Below are 25034 nucleotides of genomic sequence, written 5' to 3'. Positions count from 1 at the left end.
TTTTCAAGTGAAAATAATGGAAAATCTCCTACATGTTTTGCAAGGTCTTATGAGACCTAAAAATGTTTGTCTAAGAACAAATTTTAATTAAGACACACAAGTAGGAGAAAACCATTTTTAATTGAAAAATAAAGCAATACATCTCAATTAACACTGTATTGAAGGACATAACTAAACTAAGTTGAGGGAGAAATGTCTTTCCTAACTGGTACCATGAACAGATGCATCAGCTTATTGCTATAGCTTCTCTCCTTTATCCTGATAGCTACTAAACAAGTCTACTGAGGGTTTCCCCCATGAATTAAATTGTAAAGTCAATCCTTATTCTTAATCTGACAAAAGAATTAAAAATTTTTCCATATTCAAAATAAGTTACTAATGCAAAAAAGGATATAATTCTCATGAAAAAGCTATAAATATATTAATATTTAACTCATCAACAAGACTTCAAAACAGGATTCCAAAATGACCTCCAGTATAAGTTTCCCTTTAAGTTTGTACATCCCAGGATGACTTAGCAACACAGTAGCTAAATTTAACTTTAAAAGTATCCAAGTTATTGCTTCTGTGGATAGAAGTCTCCTTTTAGAGAGTTCATTATCTAGATGTCCTGGAATTACACTCTTGTATGTCAATCAACTCAAAGTGCTAGAGAACACAGTAAACGTCACGCTCAAAAAAACGACAGAAAATGTATGGCTTCTTGTGAGTCTATATTACTGAACATAAATAAAGTCATTACTGTTTAACTGAAAAAGGTTTTTACAAAACTGCACATCCAAAATTAACATTTTTATTAAATCAAGTTAAAAAATGTTCATTGTAGAAAAGTCAACAAGGGTATTAAGAAAATCAAAATATACCTTTTGTACAATATATGTATATATTAGCAGCAAACTACTTCAGAGATCTTCTTTTGCGTTTAGTTATTTTAAAGAAAGCATAACAGTGTTATGTTAGTGTGGAATGTCAGAATTCCCTCTTCACCCTTTACTCTGTGAACTGGCCTTCTCTACAATGCTTTATACCAAAGATTAAGAGCAAACTTGGTTTTGACTAAAATGTAGTGAACAGTAGCTGGTGAAATCTCTCACCACACATCAGCTATGAATCATTTTCAAATATAACAACTGAGCACCATTTAACACATTTTTCAGGTGTAATAACAGCCAACTGGACCATATATTTGGCTTACTGTTTTAAAAACTTGGTAACATACAAAATTTTAAACAAATGAGATAAATACTTCAATCCTATATTGCTTGTCCATTATTAAAACTCTTTAATAGAAATTCTATACATAACCTGACAAACTCTAGGCAAAGATATATATGTGTATATATACATGCAAAAGTCTATGTACATATCCACATACATCTGCAACTTTGGATTTTTAAAAAACAAAGTGTATGTATCACTCACTGACTAAAAGTTTCATCAGCTAGTGAGAAACACTGACTACAAAGGACTGTCCTATAACATATTTAGTTTACAAATTACTCAACCTAGATTGAAATAACCACCAAAGAAAACTTTTCCTCTTTTACTGATATGTTCTTCTAATAGCAAAAAAAGAAACATTTGTACAATTCGCTTTCAAAGTCAAAATTATTAAAGAAATCTCACCAGTCTTCAAAAATACTAAACATTATATAAATACAATTTTCTTATTGTATTCCTCAGCTAGAATCTCTACTTTTAAAAAAATCCCTTTGGATTATCCCACTTAGCGTTTCAAGTTTCCATTCTGCAGTTCTGACAAATGGCTCAGGTTTATTAGTTTTATAGGAATCACATCGTTCAGAATTTGCTGTTATCTCTGTACTAAATAGAAGGAACTATACCAAATATCAAAGACAACTTAAAGAAACATTCAGAATATGTAATACAAGGAATTAAAAAACAGATTCCCTTGTCACCACACAAGTGAAATACAACCCTTTCCATGCTGTTAAAGTATTTGTCTAGAAAATGGAATTAGGGTGGCCCACCTTTATTTTCAATTAAAAACCTAATACAGTAAGTAGACTGATTATTATTTTTATTAATAAGCACAGCAAATGACTGAAAACGGTGACTTCATGTCTTCTCCTTAAAGATGGCACTTGTAGGTAGCAAGGAGGCAGAGATGTTTGTACACATCACATGTTTACTTGAAAAGACTCTTCCACAGCAGTTTGATACTGGGTTTCCTCATCTAGCTGAAGATTCTTTAAAAAAAAAAAAAAAAAAAAAAAAAAAAGGCAACATGTCAACAATAAAGTCATCAAGTATTCAATGTTATCTAATTCATTACATATCCTCATATACTTTCACATGCAAGGGAATCTATATACAGTATGCTTTAAAATGCAAGACTGAACACCATGATATGTGCCATATTCTCAGCCATGAACCTGAGGCAGGAGGATACCTTGAGCCAAGTAATTTGAAATCAGCAGGGACATAATAGGACCCCATCTCAAAAATCAATTTAACAAAACATAAGGTGTCAATAAAAGAACTTTAAAATATTAAGTTTAGCTATGACTATTTCATAATAACTAATAACTGTTCTGTTCAGTGGAAGATACTTTATACTAAGCAAAATTATACTTAATTAAAACCAATAATATGGTAAATATGTACCACTTCTACAAAAGACTTCTAAATTTTGAAGAGAAAGTAATTTTAAGAAAAATAAGCATTTAATGAATTAATAGTTGAATAACAGCTTCTTAACCACAGCATAAAACACAGCTTTAAATTATAAAGTGACTCTTTAGGACTTGGGGCTTAGTACCTCAGTGTAGTATGGCTATATAGAATGTAGAGAATCCCTCAGCACCAAAACAAAAAGCAACAGGCAAAACAATAAAAAGAACCCTTATCTTTAAAAATGTTATTTGCTGTTAATTTTTTATCACATGGGTTACCTTTATAAGATATCAAGACTTTGACTTGACAAATGAAACACAGTTTTCTATGGCAAGGTAAAACAAAAATTTAGATTAAAATATGGTTTAAAAAAAACTATTTTGCTCTTCCAAATATAGCCCTCCAGACACAGTAACTACTCTTAAAATGGAAACTTAACAGTAAAATACAATTACTTCCTAAAAAAAATCACTAAATCAGCACATGTAAATTTTATGAACATTTTAATTATTCCAAAAGAGTAGACTGAAACTACAAATTCCATATAAATAAAAATTATGCGTGCCTATGTCTACCTAAACACAAAAATGAGCATAAGTTACTCTATTGGAATTAATTATGTATACAATAAGACTAACTATACACAAGCTGAATAAAGTACAATTTTATAATTAGTAACATGAAGATTATTATGAGTATGAAAAAAGACACCAGTCCATTTTGGTCTGAGCATCCCTGTTGCCCTTCCTAAGTGGACAGCCTGGGTTTTGATGAGTTTCTTTGGTTTGGTTTGTAATTGTGCCTCATGTACTAACAACTTACTCTATTTTACATTTGAAACACATCTTCCCACATGGGTTTTACCAATTTTACTTTTCAAGGAGGTATAATTTCTCTTAATTCTAGATAATTTTTATTTAAACTTTCATTTTTCATTTAAGGGGTTTATTTTTCTAATAATTATCTTTCTAGTATAAACAATAAATTCAATTCTCAGAACTTACACAAAGCTTAACAATGTTACTACTAAAAATACAGCAACTTGGCTCTTTATCCAAGTAGTCTGATTCCACAACTTGCCCGAAAACTCAAATCCAGATTGAAAGAGTTAAATTAACTTTCTTAATCTTGAAGAACTCACTTACCACAAATTCTCCATAATCAAACTGATGTCTTTGATTTAGATGACTAACGAAATTTCTAGTAATCTGGCTAGGATCTCCCCAAGGAAGAGACACACAAATAGGACATGTCTATGAGAAACAGATTGTTTTAAATAAAAAAATAACAAAAATAATGAAACATTATATAATTATTGAGAGCATTAAAATACAAGCTCATGTTACTGAAAACATCAGGTATATTTTATTGTGCTTCAGTTTACTGCATTTTGCAGATATTACATTTCTTTAAATATTGAAAATTTGTTTCTACCCCGTATCTATTTGACATCATTGTTCCAATAGTTCAAATAACCATTAACACTATTTAGCAATGAAGTATGACTCAAATTATATAAACTTTAAACATAATACTACTGCATACTAAACAGACACAGTCTAATTGTAACATTTATATTCACTAAAAACTCAAAAAAAAGGTAAAGTTAAAATCACACTTTTTTTTTTTTTTTGAGACAGGGTCTCTCATGTAGTTCCAGCTATCCTGGAGCTTGTTATGTAGACCAAGCTGGCTCAAATTCACTGAGATCCTTCTGCCTCTGCCTGCCACGTGCTGAGATTAAAGGCATTCACCACACCTGTATCAATAATTAATACTGTGATCTGTACTCAAACCTACAATGTCTCTAAGGTATGACTGAAATCAAAAAGCACTGGATGGTATACAGAGATTGAAACAGGTCTCACTACATAGCTCAAGCTGGCCTCCAAGTTCTGGAAGTGCAGACATATACTACCATGTGCCTCTTAAAGTCATTTCTAAAAGCCAAATCCCATGACTACATCATAAGAGAGACCATGGACATTTTATTCCTTAAATTTCTAGTTATACGACTAAACAAACACCATATACAGCCTGTGCTAACATCAACGTAATGAGCCTTAACTACCTACCATATGTATAATATATATTATTTGATCTAATCATTAACCATTACAGAATTATTACTAGCTTGATCTCATTTATATGTAAAATAAAAATGGAGTGAATTATAAAGTTTAAACTGTGTTCTCAAAGTTTTAATAAAGTACATTTTTTAAAGTGACTAGCTGACAAACTTAAAATGACATAAAAAGAAACTTTAATAATTGGCTTCTAACTAAAGCTGACAATACACAGAATATTATTCAGAAAAAAAAACCTGCAAATTACATAATTCAATATAAAACTAAGCATGTCTTAAATATGAAGACTTCTCACACACCTTTTTGATACTATGTTTATTTAATTCCTTCCATTCTAATGAATGGTTGCAGTAATTGAAAAAAAAATCCAAAAATTCAGGTTTTTTTTCCCATGTATTTTTCCCTAAAAATAGAAGTGGCTGGTAATGATATTAATACATTTTACTCCTTATTTTTAAAGAAGCTGGTTGTTGTTGCACAAACCTGTAGTCCCTAGCCCTAATGTAGACTGGTCTACATTACCTTTACCTCACAATATTTTCTTTTATATGAGGTAATAAAAATTTAATGTCTCACTGTCATTGATCATTAGCAAAAATATAAATATATTGTATTAATAACTTAAGTCCAAATTTTAATCAACAACCTTTCTCTTATCTGTATACATGTAGAGAATTATACAGAACCACTTCCTCCTGAGGCTGAGGTAGGAAGAATACAACTACAAGATCTGCTTGGACAACTGAGACTTCATCACAAATATTTATCAGAAAAAAATGTAAAGGGCTGGAGAGTTGCTCCCAAGGTCGAGAGCACTGACTGCAAGGTGGGGAGATATCCCCTCAGAGGAAAAGGGAAGAGGAGGATGGGGGAAGGCTTGTGGAAGGTGACGGAGCGGGAGATGTAGCAGCAAGTGGGATGTAAAGTGAAAAAATATAATAAAATTATTAACCATAAAAAAGAATGCTGGCTGCTCTTCCAGAAGCCCTGAGTTCAATTCCCAGCAACCACATGATGGCTCCTAACTATGTGTCTCTGGTGCCCTCTTCTGGCCTGCAGGCATCTATGCAGACAGACACTGTAATAAATCTTTAAAGGGGATTGCAGGTCTGGAGATGTATTTTAGTAATAGGATGCTTCTGGACAAGTGCAAAGGAAAGGAAATAAATGAAATATTTTCCCAGCTTAATAATATCTCTTCTTCCATTGTATAGTTAAAAATTGCTTATCTATAAAATATATAGTCAATATGAGTTCTTCAGGGACCATAATGTACAAACCCTGTAATCTATATATTTATGTACCCTAAAATAACATACCCTAAAAATGACATAAAAAAGACAAGTAAGCATCAAAATATAAACTCTTTGACTTTTTGCTTTATACATTCATATAAAAGATTCTTCAAAGATACAATTAAAACTATCTACTGGTTTTAAATTATTCTTTGGTCTTTGAGACAAAGTCTCACTGCATAGCTCTTCAGCTGGCCTGGAACTGTCTGAAGATGAGGCTGGTGTCAACTATCTCTGTCTTCCCAGTGCTGGAATTAAATGCATGTGTCACCATGTGCCCAGTACTTATACACATGACTTGCATGAACAGATCTAGCCCTCTGCATCCGGCAGAATAAAGTGCCCAACAGAATTGGTTCTGCCACCACACAGTAATCATTACCTAGTTCACTTTTCATTCTTTCCTACACTAGTCTACATTACCTCACAATAAGTATTTGCTTACATGAGGTAATCAAATTTTAAATCTCATTTTTGCATTACAGTCGATTATTAGCAAAAATCTACCGTGTTTGTCACTGAAACACAAATTTATATAAACAATCCCCCCTCTGTATACATAATGACAACTACATGGAAGCACATGCTTTAAACAAAAGATTCTTAGGAATTTATGTACTCACCACAGGAACTATCTGAAATAGGTGGTTACTATTACAGTGATCCAATAAACGTTGTCTGGTGAAATTTGACTCTTGACATAAGGGACACTTAAAGGTGGGATGCACAGTAGAACTAGAAAATAATTCAAATGAGACACTGAAATTCAAAACCATCAACTTTAAAAAAAAAAAAAAAAAAAAAGGTGCTCCTGTTTTTTGACCCACTGTTGTAAACTCACTGTTGTTTTAACAGTCATAGTTACAAAATTATTCAACAAATGATTCAGAGTAGAATTCTTCTTAAAGTCTCATTTTATGCAGTACTAGTTTTTGTCATAGCACCAAGGGAGGGAACGAACTAGATTCAATAGTCCATGCCTATAATTCTCAGTATCAGAAGCTGAAGTTGTTGGGATAACCCAGACAAGGCCATCAACAGACTAGGACAGTGTTCTCAATTGTTAATTGCTCGGCAGGTGGCCAGGAAATGCAAATGTTTGTTGCTTCTTCACCAGCCCAAAAAGAAAGGCAAGCTGCACTAGGAAAGGTCACTCTCCAAAGCCAACTGGAGAGCAAGAGGTGTGGTTTTTGCATAATAAAGAACTGGTGGCTTGTGCTGGGGCAGAAGGACTAAGAAAATAACCCATACAGAGACAGACCTGGAGCATGAAGGTAAAGACAGTAAGCAAGCTACATGGCAGCCTTATACTATTCAGATGTCTTTTATTAAAGTCCCCCCAAAGCCCCAGCAATATTAAACAGCATGATCATGAGTTCAAGATCAGGCTCACCTACCGAATGAGACAATTACAAACAAAATACAGGACCATGTTTAAGAAGTTAAATCCAAATTTAATTGTAATCATTAATGTGATGTCAAGTCACTGATGTCCATTCAAGTTTCTAGCTATCCTATAACATTTTAGAAAGTTCCTATGTAGGAACTTAAAAGTTTACAGACTCAGGGACTGGAGAGATCACATGTGGGTTAAGGAATTCTTCAGTTCAATTCCTAGCACCCATATGGAGGCTCACAACCATCTCTGTAAGATCTGATGCTCTCCATGCAGGCATTAACACTGCATACATAGACATCTAGATAGGTATCTAGACAAACAGATCTTTAAAATATATATATACTTAAAAAAAGTTTTAGACTCCAGGGACCACTGAGAAGACTGAATAAAGTAAATGCATAGTGACTTGAACAAATGCATAGTGAAATGTGTTTCACTCCCTTCCCCAAAGCACACAAAATAATGTAGTTCTTAAAAAAGGATTTTGAAATCCTAACTTTAATCTACTCCAGATTAAGAGCCTAAAACAAAATTCACAAAAAAATTTAAAAAAAGCAAAGACACTGATGGCAAGAATGTAGTGTTTTAAATAACAACTGCCTGAAGGCTCACAGGTTTGAATACTTGGCCCCCATTTGTTAGTACTCTTAGGAGTAGATTAGCAAGTGTTGCCTTGTTGAAAGTGTATCGTTTCAAAACACTGACAGTGTGCTTTCTTTCTGCTTCCTTCTTGTGTATCAAGATGAGAGCTGCTCCAGCAGCCATTAGCCAGGCTTCATCACCTCACCTCAGGCTCCAATCCTCTAGAAATGTAAGCCCCACATAAACTCTATCTTCTTTAGGTTGCATTTGTCATGGTGTTTTATCATAACAATAGAAACCCTAAAACAAGAGTACTTCAAAACCTAAGAATCAAGTGTCACTGGATTTAATACCTCTAAATGTCAAGCAAGGGACAGTTCAATATTGACACCTTTTTGCCTGAATCATGCATGGGAAGAAATCTGATCAATCTGATCAAGAAAATAGATAAGTTCTTATATGTTCTTGAAAGCAACAATTTAAGCTCTGTTTATTTCTGAAGCATTTCTAACTCTACAATTAGTGATTTAACTGAATAAATGTTTGTTTGAAAAATACAGTACCTGGGCTAGAAGTAGCTAAAGACATTTGCCACCTGAGTTCAGTTACTAGGACAAACATGGTGAAGAGAGAACCAATTCCTGCAAACTATCCTCTAGATCTCTATATGCGTTTATTACACACACAAACAAAAAACACACAATAACTTTTTTAAATGTTTAAATAAAAATCTAGTAACTAATCTATTGTTATAACCTACAGGCCTGAAACTCCAAGCACTTTAAAGGCCAGCCTAAGAACTATAGCAAAACCCTGTCACAGGAAATTATATATATATATATATATATATATATATATATATAGAGAGAGAGAGAGAGAGAGAGAGAGAGAGAGAGAGAGATATTATTGAGGATTCAGGGTTATATCTCAACTGCATAGTGAATGCTCAATTTATAATGCATGCTCAATCCTGAGTTAAATTCTTAACTATCAAAAATAATAATCATCTTCCCTCTATACTATTCAATATTACTTACTAAAGTAGAATTTTAAAAAATTTACCTTGTATCCTCTTGATAAGTTTCTGTATTATCAGATGCAGATGTGTCACTCCTATTACTTAAAAAGCACAGGGAGGAAAATAATTAAAATCCCACATAATAAAACACATTAGGGTCATTAATGTGTGCTGCTTAATGAAAATGACCAGCCTGAACTTCAAGGGCTGGAGATGGCTCAGCACTTAAGAACATTTGCTTCTCTTGCAAAAGACCCAGGTTCAGTTACCAGCATACAACCATATTTACCATTTCGAAGGATCTGACACTTTTGGTCTCTATAGACATCAGGCATACATCTGAGTACACATGCAGAAAAAAAATGCATCCATATTTTAAAAAGAAGTCTAGTGCTCGATTTAGCAGCACATATACTAAAAATTGGAACAATACAGAGATGAGCATGGCCTGTACAAGAATGACACACAAATTCGTGGAGTTTTCCATATTAAAAAAAAAAAGCTTTCCATATTAAAAAATCTAAAACTTCAACTAGTCATAAAATACTAAATATTCTTAGCACTGCTTTCCAAATCAAGACAGCTTGAATTCCTATTCAATCATACTTTTTAAAATAGATTATAGCAGGGCCATGGCACCACTCAGATGGCTGAGGCAGGAATGTTATAGGTGTGAGGCCAGCCTGGACTAGAGAGAATTATAGGCCAGCAGCTACTGCTACCTTAACTCAAAAACAACAAAACCCCCACAAAAACACAAATTTCTACAATATTCAGGTACAAAAGTGTAAGTCAGAAAACATAATTTTGTGGGGCTGTAGAAATAGTTTAGTGGTTAAGAGCATAGTTCTAGAGGTCCTGAGTTCAATCCCCAATGCCACATGGTAGCTCATAACTACCTATAGTATGATCTGATGCCTTCTTCTGTCATGCAGGTGTACATGCAGATAGAGTGAACTCATATAAATAAAATAAATAAATCCTATAAAAAAACAAAATTATAAGATCTTTTTCCTCAATGATGTTCTTTTGGGGATGATGAGGGGAAATAAGAGCTAGGACAGGGTCTAGAAATACAGTGTCCTGATTCTGCTTTAATCTCCTAAGTGCTAGCATTATAGGCATATGCTATCATACTTGGCCCTTGTTAAATTAAAAAAAAAAATGTGTGTGGGTGTTTTGCCTGCATATTAAGTCTACTCAATGCATGCATGTAGTGCAGAGGCCAAGAAAGGATGTGGCATCCACTGTTTCTGAAGTTACAAATGGTTGAGATCCCTCTTGTAAGTACTGAATTTCAAACCCCCTACCTAGATCCTGTGCTCTTAACTACTTAACAGCCAGTGCACTCTTACTCCAGCTGTTAAATTCCTTTTTTTTTTAAATGAAGGTTTGAAAAAAAAAAACACAACTCAATTATTCACGTTACAAGAAAATGCTTTACTCTATCTCCAACTCCAACTGAACTTCTGTTAAATTTTTTTTTTTTTTTTTAGCATTTAAAAATGTAGACTTTAATAAGTGTCCAGGCCAGCTTGTGGGGAAGCTGACCAAGATACACAGTGTAGGAGATACATGTGACCACCTGGAGTTTCTATACTTCATTCTGCTTACAGAATATTTATTAAGGTTGCTTAATATATGACTTTTCATTTGACATTGTGGAAGTCCTTTATTGTAAAGCTAATCCTTCTGTCTGGTGACAAGCAGCAGCCACAGCTGTCACTCTGGACCCCCACGCTGGATAAATTCCATTTCCTCTTGAGACATAGGTTTTCTCCAGTACTTCTGAGGTAATGATTTTATTATTTCTGCAGTGTCTGGTGGCCCCTGATGCATCAGTAAATCTGGGGACATATTTCCTTCAGAATGCTGTGAAATTACAGAGGAGTGAGGGCCTTGTCCAGCAGATCCCAAAGCTTCTGAGGCACTGAGTTTAGGTTTGTCTCTTCTGTTAGGGAACTTTATTAGTGGAGCATGTGGTTTCACTATCTGCACAACCCTAGTGGCGGAAGCCATCTTGCTGCCCATCGTGACCCCCGAGCAGGGGCAGCTTCCGGGGCGCAGGCGAGCGCAGAAGTATTACAGAAGTATTGGGAGTAGGCAGCGTGGGGGCCCTGTTAAATTCTTAAACCCTGGGGTTGAAGTAAAATATTTGTGAACTTTTGCCATGTAGCTAGGATACAGTAGAAGGCTGTGGCTTCCAAAGTGGAAGTTTCACAAAACATATGGACTTTTAAAATGCTAATTATTTATTCTTTAAAAAGAAAAAAACTAAGCTTCATTGGTACACTTCTCTATCCTGACATATTTACTTGTACCCTAGCCAGAAAGTCAGTGGTATATAGAATATTAGGAGCACTGCATACAGAACTGTAACTAACATGCCACAGAAATTGATAAATATTGTCAATATTATAAAAACAAGTGCTTGCAGGCATTGGGATGTCTTTTCCAGTTTACTAGCCTACTTCTACCATGGGATAACACCTTTTTTTCCTCTTTTTTTCAGATTTCTTTTTTCTTAAAAATTTTATTTATTTATTTATTTATTATTTATGAGTTCACTGTAGCTGTTTTCAGACACCACTACAGATGGCTGTGAACCATGTGGTTGCTGGGAATTGAACTCAGGACCTCTGGAAGAGCAGTCAGTGCTCTTAACCACTAAGCCATCCATCTTTCCAGCCCAGCCATCTCCCCAGCCCTTTAGATTCCATTATATGATGTGTGTCAGAATGCAGGTGATCTCAGAGGCCAGAGACATCCTCCCCTCTCCCCATCCATTCTAGGTAGAGTTATGGATGGTTGTGAGCCCCACCTAGTGTGGGTGCTAAGAACCAATACAGGTCCTCTGAAGAACAAAAATGTGCCTCCCCAACCCCTGAAGCAACACCAACAAACATTTCTCTCTCCAAGCATCATGATTCCTATAATCCCAGTATTCAGAAGCCAGCTTACCAGTTCGAAGCTTACTCAAAACTACCTTAAAAAACAAAAAACAAAAAACATACATCCAGCAAAATCCTGCCTCAAACAAACAAACAACCTAAGTTCTGAGGATGTAGCTCTAGGTAAAGCTAAGGGACCCTTTCTGATCCCTAAACACAGTAAAACAAATAGAACAAAAAAAATTATTTTTTTTTATTTTATTTTAGATACTCTCTGTATTTACATTTGAAATGTTATCCCACCTCCCTCCCCTCCCCCTCCCCTTGTCTTCACAAAGGTGCACTAGCACCCAATCACCCACTCTGCCTCAGTGCCTTGGCATTCCCCTCCCTACACTGGGAATATGTGAAAACCCCACTTTTTGATGGGAATGGTGGCACACACCTTTCATCCTGGCACCCAGAGGCAGATGTAGGGAGAGCTCTCTGAGTTTAAGGCCAGCCTAACCTGGTCTACAAAGCAAATCCAGGGCTCTATTACACAGAAAAACCCTGTCTCAAAAAAACAAAACAAAACAAAACAAACAAACCAAAAAAAAAAAAAAACAAAAAAAAACAAGCAAACAAAAACACCTTTTAAAACTTGGCCCATGTTCATATTTAAAATTCATTAAGCCCTCTGGTAATTCCAAACTGCATAGGAAATATATTACAAACAAAACAAAAAAACCACCTAGACTCCAGATAAAATTAGAGGTTTAAAAGATCTAACTGGAACATAAACTACAGTTCTATCAATAGGAGGAAATCTTTCACAGGGTAGCTAACAGTCTAAAAAGAAAAGAAAAGAAAGAAAGAAAAGAAAAAGCCAGAAAAATAACTTAGGAGCTTTCCACACAGGCCAGAAACCTAAGTTTGACCCTCAGATTTCATGAGGTTGGATGGATGGATGGATGGATGGATGGATGGATGGATGGATGGATGGATGGATGAAAAGAATGGATAGAGAACAACTCTCACAAGTTGATTCTCTGATAAATAAAGGGTCTACCCTCAAGGTGATTAAGCATGCTGGCTGCTCTTCTAGAGGATCCAATTTCCAATTCCCAGCACACACACAGCAGCTCATATCTGCCTGTAATTCTAGTTGCTGGGGGATCTGACACCCATGCAGGCAAACACCAGTTCACATAAAACAAATATACAGCAAAATTTTGCTGGTTGGGAATGGAGAGGCCTGGGGGAAGAGAGGACATCCTCTTGAAGACAGGAAGAAAGAAAAAATGGGATGAGGAACTGTGGGACGGAGGACCAGAAGGAGGGCAACAAATGAACTGTAAAAAAATAAATAAATAAAAGTTATTTAAAATAACTTTTTTGCTGATGGTGGTGATGTACACCTTTATTCCCAGCATGAGGGAGGCAGAGGCTAGTAGATCTCTGAGTTCAAAGCCAGCCTGGTATACAAAGCAAATTCCAGGAGACCCAGAGCTAAACAAAGAAACCTTGTCTGGGGGAGGGGGGTGGAGTCTACAAGCTGAGCTGGCAAGGTATGGTTTGGGTGCTAAGGAAAAACAGTACCACTTATAAAGGATGGAGGTGAAGGTGTGAACATCATGCAAGACATTATTCAACTTAACCTTATGTACACTAACACCCTTCAACCCCACCTTTACAGAGGTGAGAAAAACAAGGCAGTTTCTTAACAAAGTCAAACAATTATGAAATAACAGCTTCAATCTGCACACGGTGTATGTTCATTTGTTCATTCATTCATCTTTGAGGTACTGCAGAGCTAATCTAGGACATCACACTATAGCCCAGCCCTATGCACCACTTGGGTCAACATCTTGCTAAAATTGATTTGTCTGGCCTTGAAAGCCCAGGCAGGTCTTGAATTTGCAATTCTCCTTCATCCTCCTGAGTAGCTGGGATTACAGCCCTGTACCACCAGGTCTATCTCTATAGTTCTTATTTTACTGTATTCATTCACTTACTTTTAAGTAGAGTAAAGCACTCGTGAAAGTGCTGAGGGGAGACATGGACAAACAGATTCCTGGACCCTTGTGGTATCAGTAACCTCCAGGTTCAATGAATGACTATATTTCAAAAACTAAGGTAAAAAAGATACTGAAGATGAAATCCAACACTGGCTCCTGTCACCCCCACTGCTGCCACCACTGCTACTACCACTGCCACTACCACCACAGGAAAACACATTCACACACACACATACAAAAGGATCAAAGAAGACTGGAATAGTACTTTGTGCTATCAGCCAGTTATTAAGAGTTTGGAGACATAACATTCTTTTTCCTAAACACTAAAGAAAATATACTGGCAAGATTGGAAGAATGTGCAATAGTTAATCATTCAAGAAAAAAAAAAGAAAAGAGGACGAGAGTTTGGCTGCAGCAACCACATCAATTAGATAACTAACTACCTGTAACTCCAATTCCAGGGGGATCTGACACCTTCTGATCTCTGCATTCACATGTACAAAAACAAAAACATGTACAAAAAAAAAAATCAAAAACAAAAACAAATGCCTGATTACCTGAATTTAATCACTAAGATCCATATAGAAGAAAACTAATTCTTCCCAGCTATCCTGTTCTTTAAATGTACGCAACAGTGTGTACATATGCGCAAGCACGTGTGAACACACACACACACACACACACACACACACACACACACATATATGCACAAACAAAAATGCAATAAATATTTTTAAATGATGTAACAATTAAAAAGAAGTCACTTTTAAAAAGCCATATACTGGTACCAGGTTTGGGATTGCCCATTTGTAACCCAAATAAGTGCCCAAGATAATCAGGAGTTCAAAACCATCATGGGCTATGTAATAAGTTCAAGACTACCTTTGGATACCTTACATCATGTCTCAAAAATAATAGTAAAAAGAAAAAGTAGCAGCAGCAGTAGTAGAATATATTGAGTAAAGATACAAAAAGCTTGAAAAAAATTGTAGGTAAATCTGCAGCGGCCTCTGAGCAGATCGGACTCTCTCCCTGATCGCGCAGCTCACTCAGCTCCTTCCAGCAACCATGTCTGACAAACCCGATATGGCTGAGATCGAGAAATTCGATAAGTCAAAATTGAAGAAGACAGAAACGCAAGAGAAAACTCCTCTGCCTTCAAAAGAAACGATTGAACAAGAGAAGCAAGCTGGCAAGTCGTAATGAGGCACGCACCGACGATATGCACTGTACATTCCACAAGCATTGCCTTCTTATTTTACTTCTTTTAGCTGTTTAACTTTGTAAGATGCAAAGAGGTTGGATCAAGTTTAAATGACTGTGCTGCCCCCTTCACATCAGAGAATCAGAACTACTGACCAGGAAGGCCTCCCCTGCCTCTCCCGCCCATCTGCTGGTCTGGCTGGCAGAGAGGGAAAGAACGTGCATGTTGGTGAAGGGAAACAGCTGGGTGGGAGATGGTGAAATAGAATAAAATTCAAGATGGCCCAAGATGTCCTGCAGGATGTAAAATGCAGTTTAATCAGAGTGCCATTTTTTTTTGTTTAAACAATTTTAATTATTGGAATGGACAATTTTTAATATGCAAATAAAGTTTTAAAACCTGAAAAAAAAACAAAAATTGTAGGTAAAAAAGAACTGAAATGTTATCAGAAGCATTACCTTCAAATATTAAATCTATTCCTTAGAGAGCAATGAAAAAATTCCAATATTTAAATACATTATTTAAAGTGATTTTTGCCTAATTTCCAAATTATTTCATCAGAAAAATCAGTTGAGTCTTCAACTCCCAGTTATAATTTTTGTTCCAAGAAAGACTCTCAGGAAAATAAGCTTAGGTATATCATGAAGTTGGTCTCCAAGATACAACAGTATATGTATCTAATAAATTTTGAAGACAAATTCTAGTTAAGATACTAAGTGTAATTTGTTAAACATATACACACTATATAATCCCCCATCTCAATTATTAAAATTTTGCTTTTAGAATAAATGCTGCTTACCTGCTCCTTACTGAATCTTGAGAAATCTTAAAGTTTGGAATGACAGAAGAAACACCATATTCATCCTGATACTTCTTACAAGATTTGTAATGATGTCTCATGCGATAGAATTTAATCTGTAAATTATTGGTTAAAATATAATTAAAACAGAAAGCAAAAAAATGTGAGATACTGTCAATAATAGAAAAAAATATAAAATTAGATAACTAAATATTTAAGTCCAAAAATGAGTATTAGGCAGGGTGGCACACATCTTTAACCCCAACACTTGGAAAGCAGTTCTCTGAGAGGTCAAGACCAACCTGGTCTACACCATCAGATCAGCCAGGGCTACATAAGGAGACCTTGTCTCCAGAAAAACAAACAAAAAGTAATTATAGTAATGAACTATTGTTCATTATATAGTATATCCACAGAATACAGCTCCAATTAACACTGGGGCAGGGGGAGGAGACTAACAAGTAATTTTCCTTTTGAAAAATTACTAAACAGAAAAAGACAGGCAGCACTGGTGCATGTTTATCATCTCAGCATTTGGGAAGTGAAAACAACAAAAGTTCAAGGTCACCCTCAGCTGACACCCTATCTCAGAAAATTAAATGCAAGAGAGTATTAAGAGGCTGCCTCATGGTGCTGGGTATGTCTTTAACTATTACAAGTAGAAAAACAATGATGCTCCCATGTTAATGTTGGGAACATTTTTTGGTTTCTCTCTAAGTTGTGAAACCGGAATCCCACTGTGTTTTCAGCTTCATTTCACTTCCTTTTCAGTTCAGCACCTTCTTCAAAGAGATGGAAAGAAGATCTGACTTGGGTAAATGCTCAGTAAATGCTCTATAGACAAAAAGAAATATTCAAGGTTTAACCACTCCTCACCAGTGCATTTAGCCTTCTTCAAGTAGAATAAAATCCAAATTAAACAATGTTATAAATGTTTATCAACACCTGATTATCCCATGTGCTTAAAACTTAAACCACTCTTCTGTGAAGCAATTCATTATTTCTTAAATAAATTAAGTGGACAGCTAGAGACTTCTTTGAGTACATAAATCTATTTGACTAAAAAAACTTTTTTAAAAGCTTTGTATATAGATCTTAAAAGACTGTGGACTTGGGCTGGAGAGATGGCTTAGAGGATAAAAGCACTGACTGCTCCTCCAGAGGTCCTGAGTTCAATTCCCAGCAACCATCTATAATGAAATCTGGTGCCCTCTTTTGATCTGCAGACATATCTTCAGGCAGACTGCTATATATATAATATATAAATTTTTAAAAAACAAACAAAAAAAACTGAGCTTATTGAAAAAATAAAATTTGGGACTGGAGAGATGGCTCAACAGTTAAGAGCACTGACTGCTCTTCCAGAGGTCCTGAGTTCAATTCCCAGAAACCATGTCGACTCACAGCCAGTCTGAACAGCAATGGTATACTCATATAAATAAAATAAATAAATCTAATCACAAACATAAAACAACTTTAAATTCAACAAGACTTGATATATTAAACTGGTCTTTTAATTCTTCTGGTCTTTTCTACATAATTTTCAACTGAAATAACATCTTGTTTATTTTGTTTTTGAGACTATCTCAATTTGTAGCTCTAACTAGCTATGAACTTGCAACTCTCCTGAGCTAAGATTATAGGTGTATAACACAATGCTCTGAAAATGTCTTTCTTTTCCAAGTCATGTTCACCAGGAAAATTAAAACAATTACATAATATAACCCTACCTTTTTTGAACAGCATCTGCAGCTACCAGAAACCTTCCTCATAATTTCTTCAAGATCTACGGCCCGTTCCGGACATGCTCTTTCTCTTCTAGTCACACTTCCTCGACATAGGGGACAATGTATTCCACTTTCTCTCATTGCAGTCAGGAAACATTTTCTACAAAAACTATGCCAAACATTTGTGATACATTAATTATAGACAAAAAAATCATGAAACAAACAAGTAATTATGGATACATAGGCAAGCTATTCAAAATGTACAGCTCAGTTTTAAAAGTTATGTATGTTTTCTCTGGCAATAAAGACTAATAACTGGATTAGACAGTAACAAAACGAAACTACACAGGTCCATTTTACAATCATTCCTTTTTTTAAAAAAAAAAAAAAGAAAGGGTCTCATTCTGAGGTTCAAGTTTAGACTCAAACATAGCAATACTACTTTAACTTCCTGAGTGCTGGTATGTGTCACCACACTGAGCAACATTTGTGTTTGAAAAGTATAAAACAAAGACGGGCGTGGTTACACAAGCCTTTATCCCCAGAATTCAGGAGGGTGAAGCAGAAGGATCTCTGTGAGCTCAAAGATGCCAGACTACATAAAAAAGAAAAAAGACCCTGATTCAAACAAAAAAAAACATCCAATAAAAAGAAAAAAAAATATTTTATTTCCAATCTTACTGATCCTTCTAAACCACAAGCATGCCTCTTCAGATATACTTATTATCTACCTTGGTACTAGACAAGATAAATCTGCTAAGCAGAACCTATTTCAAAAGAAATCCTAATAGGAAGAAAAGGAAAAGGTGCACATTAAAAAATTACTATTTCTACATATCAAAAGAACCCATAACTTCAGAACAGTACATATAGGAGAATTTGTTGGCAAGAGATTTGGAGGGACTGAGAGGGAAATGAGAGGGGGTAATTGAAAATGAACAAAAATATTGTATGTACTGGACTGTCAACAAATAATCTTTTAAAAAATTTAAATAATGTGTTCCCAATAAGCTATACATTGTTCAAACTTCATCTCAAAGACAGAAATGGTATTTGGTACATATACTTATCATTTCAGAACTTGAAATTCAGTCAGCCTTAATTATATAAGGAGTTCAAGACCAGCCTTAGCTATATAAAGCTGGGTCTCACAAGAAGGAAACTAATGTTTCCCAGAATTGTTACTAAACATAAATTTTCATTTGAATTAGAACTTACTTCTAGCAATTTACAAATCACCTGAAACAACACAAAATCACCTGGGTAGAAAAAGTCAATGGAGGTATTGTCTAGCTTAGGTTGGTTGGATCTGTGGATATTATTTTAGGACTGTCTTGATAGTTATTGATATAGGAAGACCCAGACCATTTCAGAAAGCAACATTTCCAGAATTTCAACCCTGAACTAAACACCAGGCAAGCAAATTTATATAATCAGCTAGCTGAGGAGCAAGCAAAGTTCTGTGCATTTATTAAGTCTCTGCTCTTGACTGTGGATACAATACTGAGTTCCTGCCTTGATGTTTCCAAAATAAAAGACTTTGATTGTAAATCAAATAAACCCCTCTTTCACCTGTTGCTTTATGTCAAAATTTTATCAAAACAGCAAAGATAAAAAAGAAACTAAGATTTGAAGATTACAAAGTAAAATAAGAGAAATAACCTTTGGATACTTGCTTCATACACCACACACACACACACACACACACACACACACACACACACACTTAATGACCTTTTCAGAAACAGTATTGCTTTGTAGCCCATGCTGGCTTCAAATTCATGGCAGTCCTCCTACCTAACCTTCCAAGTGCTGTTTTTGTAGATGTGCCCCTATGCCTTGCTCAGCAGCAATAATCTTGGGGGAGACTGGTTAACAGAACTCATATAGGCTAGATAACTATGTTAATACTGGGTTATATCCCCCAGTTCATTTTTGGTGTTTTGAGGCAGAATCTCAGTTGCAATAGCCTAGCCATAAAATTCCAATTGTCCTCTCTGTCTTTCCAGATGCTGTTATAGGCCCAAAACACCCAAGGCCTACTTTGTTTCTCAGTGCTGGGGATTGAACCCAGCCCCCTGAGCATTTATTAGGCAAGCACATTAGCACTAATACCCTCAACTCCTCACTTTGCTTTACTTATTTTTAGACATTTTTATCTAGCTACTCTAAGGACACACTGCTGTGGTTTGAATTTTTTGTTGCTGCTTTGCTTGTTTTTGTCTTGCCTGGTTTTCTTCCTATCCTGTCTACTACTCCTCAGGGTACAGCTCTCTCTACTCCTAGTTGTGTATTTATTTGCCAGCACTTGGGTCTAAGACCTCTTCCTGCTCTCAGTTACATACTTTCCTGATGAATACACACACAAAACAACCTGACCTCCATTTATTCCAGATCTCTATGCAGTATATACAAGTAACTACTGAACATGCAGTCATCAAATCTTATACAAAATCCTTAAAATGTCAGGGGTATCTTCTCTGCATTATCTCTATCAATTTAAGGTTTTAGTCAATTTCTTCCCTGACGTGTCAACATCACTATTCTCAACTGACAACCTGAAACTTGACACCAATATAAATTTTCTGTAAGTGAAAGAAACCTCCCCCCATGCTGCTCCCCTGCCAAAATAAACAGGTCTCTAATTTCTAGGAAAACATGCAATAGTTTTGCCCAGTGAATTCCTGCCAATATATGTAAATTCTAGTTCCACTTTGGCTTCTATTTTCTTCCTTACCATAGTATATGAAGGTATATATCACCATACCCAAAATACAAATTCAGACCAGTAACTTCATCAGGAAATCATCTTTTATGTTTATATATTCCTCAACTAATTTTAGACACTTGCTTGTGAGCACCAACATAAAACTTTCTAACCAAAATCTTGTAAATATCAGTTAACATTCATTTATAGGTTTTCTCCACTAGATATCAACAGTTACCCAAGAAAGTGCACTGAGTACTCCTTGTGCCAAATAGAAAGTCTTAGACAATTCCTATTTGAAGAAATAAATGGAAATTAGAGGGACATTTATATTTTGGTAAAGTAATTATAATGATGATTTTGCTCCTTCCCATTATTGAAATGGCCATGAGAACTTATTTTTAGTGTCTATAAGATCCCCAATGACCCAAATCCTTAACCTCATCCCTCTCTATGAATCAGAAAGTAATTTGGTACTCTTTTCTTTTTTAGTTTTTTAAGACAGGGTTTCTCTGTGTAGCCTTGGCTGTTCTGGAACTTACACTGTAAACCAGGTTGGCCTCAGACTCCGTGATCCACCTGCCTCTGCCTCCTTCCTAAGTGCTGGGATTAGAGGTATGGGCCACCACTCCCTAGCATAAAGTGGTACTCTTTTCCTTCTGTATGTTTGCTTTGTCCAATTCTGATGTTAGTTTTGTTCTATTATATATTACTTTATTATTATCCTTTAGAAGTCTGCTTTGTTTTGTTTTTCAAGGCAGGGTTTCCCTGTTTAGTCCTGGCTATCCTCGGAACTCACTCTGTAGATCAGGTTGCCCTTGAACTCAGATATCCACCTGCCTCTGATTCCTGAGTGTTCCACCATGCCTAGCACCTGTTTGCTTTCTTTTGAGAAAGAAAGGAAATGGATCTAGATAGGTTGGGAAGTGGAAGGAACTGAGTAGTAGAGAAAGAAAACAGTAATTAGGATATATTACCTGAGGGGAGGTCAGTTTTTAATAATGGGGGGGGAGAATTTGGTAGACTGGAATATGTCCATACATTAAAGCACTAAGCTCCATTGTAAGCCTCACCTCAAACACACAACCTGATTTTACAGAAAAAATAAACTTGTTTACAATTCTGAGAGAAAAAAAAAGATATAGCAAACTAAGTACACTTTAAATTCTAGATATAAAAACAAACCAATTTCTATACCCCATTTAATCTAGACCCTGTTCCAACATTACCTACCTTTCCATCTATATAAAACTTTTTTCCTCACTTTTTTTCAAATTTACTGTTCAGCAAGAACTGCAAAGCATCTGTAGGAAAAGTGAAGGTGGAAAACTATTCTGCTCATGTCAAGTCCATTAAGTTAATCTGAAGAAAGTCCACACTAAGTTAAAAAAATCATCCCTTGAAGTCGAGCCAAATTATAGTCCTCATTTAAAAAAAATTTTAATAACGTATTTTTAAATTACATTTAAAATAATGCAATTTCGTGCATAGAATTTTGAGGGGGTTCAAAATGACAATGGGGTTTATGAGATCAGTGACCTCAGAGTATCTGAACTGAGTCTGTACATAAAAGATTAACCAAGTACACAAATAACAGCTTCTGTAGCTTCTGCTCACCTCATCAGCATCAAATAAAGGAATGCCAAGTTGTCGTTATTCTTTTTTGTAAAGAATTTTTTTTACAATTTTAAATGTGTTTGTGTATGGATGTGAATGTGAATCCAAGTACCTGCAGAGGGCAAAGACGTTGGAAGCCTTGAAAATAGTTAATAGTTGTCTGCCTTATAAGGGTGGTAAAAACTGAACTCAGGTCCTAGGGAAGAACAGTAATTGTTCCAAACCACAGAGCCATTTCTTCAGTCTTCTTTAATCTTTCTTGATGAGCAAAAACAATTTACCTATTTCATCAGTAAAAGCTAACTCACATGAGAACCACAAAACAGAATTAGTGAAGATTGAAGAACAGTAAAGAATTAACCCAAACCCAGAAGTAGATGGCCATCACAAGAGTTCAATGGTACATCTACATATTTTTTTGAATGATATTGCTTTGGGCACTTTTTTATCCATTTCCTCACATATTTTCTGATTTTCATGGTTTTGTTTCTTGTGTTTATTTTTTATTCTGGTTTTCTTGGAATTTGTTTGTTTGCTAAATACCGAGATAAAGTGGCAGGCGGCAGTCTAGACAGAAAGCTAGGCAAAGAAAACTGTTAAAAAGTGTGATACAGACACTGAAAACTAGCTCTCCACAACCGAAGACATCTGGTGGCAGTGTGAAAGAGGAAAGACTCAGTTTCTATGTAAGAGGCAGGCAGGCCATTTAAGAGTTTTAACTATGCTCCAGTGAGTATATAAATAACAAATTGGACTTGATTTTTTTTTTGTATATCTTTTGTTTTTTCTTTCAAATTTTTCTAGGGGGGGAAATCAAAAGGATTGGGGGTGGGCATGGAAGGTCTGGTAAGTATGATTTGGGATGCATGATGTGAAATTCCAGAGAAACAATGAAATTTTAAAAAAAAGGCAGGTGGGAGGGGAACCATCATTAGAATATATTAAACAAGTTTCTAATTAAGATTATTAATGTCAAAAAGATTACACTTTTGGTTAACACACCAAAATGCTATCCACCACTCCCCCCCCCCCCTTCTGGAAGGAAGATTGTCAGAATATTGGTCCTGTTGGTTGCTTGGTGTGTGGTCGAGAGTAGACAGACTGGAAGTCACTAGATACCCAGGCTAGACTCAAAGTCAAAATCCTTCTGTCTGAGGCTCCCAAGCACGACCTCACCTGGCTTCTACCTATACCTTGAAAAATTAAGAGCCCCATCACACAAATGTGTGTCTGGGGCTGGTGGGAGGGGCAGCAGTGCATGCCTTTACTCCCAGGCCAGCCTGGTCCACAGAGCTAGTTCTAGGATACCCAAAACTACACAAAGAAACTGCCTTGAAAAAACAAAAACAACAACAAAAATGTGGATGGAGGATCTTATCTAGAAATTTGAATTATTTTCAGCTGCTTGAAAATACACAATTTTTTCAGGCCTCACCTGCCAAAAATCCATTTCTAAGTTTAGAATGGAGCCTAGAAACTTCATCTTTACTATAAAAAGTCCCTCAGGGGAGCCAACTTGAGGGCCCATGCCTTTCAATCCCAGAGGCAGGTGAGTTGAAACCAGTCAGCTATATGAGTCCTTGTTCCTCATGGGCTGATCATTACCCAGGTTTGTCAGATGCTTAGTGGACATTCTCAAGGTTTCCAACTCCCACCGACACTGGTTGTCTGGAAAATGACTGAAATTCTTCCTATGCCAAATAAAACCTACCTCGAGTCACCTTGCCCGGCCCAGCGCCTTTGTGTTCTGCCTCATCCCTGGAGTAAACACCTCCTCCGACCGAACGGTACCTGGCCTTGTTAAAACCCAGCACTAATAAACATGATAGCACAAAGGAAGCTATCTCAAGCCCCGGAAATCCTGCCCGTTCGGAGTGGGAGAAGAAAGCCACCTCATTTTAGACCGTTTTATCGCTGAATTTTTAAATAAGCTCAAGGATGGTGTGAGGGGGCGTTCAAGGGCTAGATGGGGGGCGGGGAGGGTGGTTCTCGCATAGGCAAGGCTAGGGTCTAAAAATCGAAGAAAGGCCGGGAAAACGCGGCAGGTAGCCAAGCGGGCCCACACACCTCTGCGGGGCCCAGGCCGAGCACTCAACGCCCCGGCCTCCACAAGGGTTGCTAGGAAACAAAAAAAGGCTCCACGTTCTCTGTGGTTCCTCTCGGGCCTGGTGAGGACAAGGGACGCCACCGGGAGGGCCCGAACACCGCCCCCGGGCGCAGAAAGCAGGCGACCGGGACGAGGCCGTGCCGTGAGGGGCTCGGGCTCCGGTGGGCCGCGGCCCGGTGCGCCGCACGAGGGAAGGGGCGTCTACTCACACGTGCTGACAGGCCGCGGTCCGCACCGGCGTCTTGAGCACCTCCTGACAGACAGGGCAGTAGAAGTCATCTTCCGTGTAGGACGTGGCCGCCGAGAGCTCCTCGGACATGGCGAGGGGTGGGCGGGAGAGGCGACGGCGCCGGCAGGAGCCGAGGTGCTGCTGGTGGTGGTGATGGTGGTGGCGGCGGCGGCGGCCCAGAGCCCGACGCCCGGAGAGAGCCCTGAGGGGGGAGGGAATCGTGTCAGGAAGCCGCTCGCTCAGGAAGCGGTCTGCGTCAGGAAGGGGGCGGGACTCGGGGGCGGGGCGGAACACTGAGACAAGGCAGCAGCACGAGCGGGTCCCGCCCATTCCCCGCGGGGGCGGGGGGAGGACACAAATTGAAGGCGGAGCTTAGCGGGAGGGGAGCTAGAAGACGCAGTCATTGGCTGCGCCGCAGCTTCTATCAACGGCACGCGCCGAAGCCCCTCCCCTCCCGGACGCCATGGAGCCGGTGGCCCCGCCCCCAGTGGCCAGGCTCCACCGCTTTCGGGTCCAGCGGTCGCCTGCGAGCCTGTCCTCTGCGGCTCTCTCAGGCCTTCCCACGCCTTCCCTGGCCCGCCCCTCTGTCTCTTCCCTCAGCCCGCCGGCCTCACCTCAGATGCCCTGGGCCCCGCCGGGCCTCACGCTCCGTCTCCGGCCCGCAGAGCGGTGGTCCTGCGCTGTCTCCTGGTTTCAGTCCCGGGGTACGCAGGCCTCATGGGACTAGGCCCCAGG

General features: G+C 37.4%; 3 protein-coding genes across 3 annotated transcripts; 1 reads left to right on the top strand and 2 right to left on the bottom strand.

The window, feature by feature from the left end:
- Nucleotides 1-200: 200 nt before the first annotated feature.
- On the bottom strand, nt 201-25034 carry RNF138 (ring finger protein 138). The gene is made up of 8 exons (XM_080920014.1): nt 24914-25034; nt 24280-24501; nt 17643-17808; nt 15913-16028; nt 9063-9119; nt 6643-6754; nt 3783-3890; nt 201-2210 (listed from the first exon to the last, which is right to left on the bottom strand). The coding sequence occupies exons 2-8, from the start codon at nt 24387-24389 to the stop codon at nt 2142-2144; spliced, it is 738 nt and encodes a 245-aa protein (XP_080776140.1). The 5' UTR covers nt 24390-24501; nt 24914-25034; the 3' UTR covers nt 201-2141.
- Nucleotides 10593-11085, bottom strand: LOC308423308 (alpha-ketoglutarate dehydrogenase component 4-like). Its single transcript, XM_080920015.1, has one exon. The coding sequence runs from the start codon at nt 11047-11049 to the stop codon at nt 10741-10743; it is 309 nt and encodes a 102-aa protein (XP_080776141.1). The 5' UTR covers nt 11050-11085; the 3' UTR covers nt 10593-10740.
- On the top strand, nt 14940-15459 carry LOC308423309 (thymosin beta-4-like). Its single transcript, XM_080920016.1, has one exon. It carries the CDS (start codon nt 14978-14980, stop codon nt 15110-15112), a length of 135 nt encoding a protein of 44 aa, XP_080776142.1. The 5' UTR covers nt 14940-14977; the 3' UTR covers nt 15113-15459.

This window comes from Micromys minutus, assembly GCF_963924665.1.
Source record: "Micromys minutus genome assembly, chromosome: 8".
Taxonomy (NCBI): domain Eukaryota; kingdom Metazoa; phylum Chordata; class Mammalia; order Rodentia; family Muridae; genus Micromys; species Micromys minutus.
The sequence above is the reverse complement of the archived record's forward strand: the minus strand, read 5'-3'. Positions and strand labels throughout refer to the sequence as shown.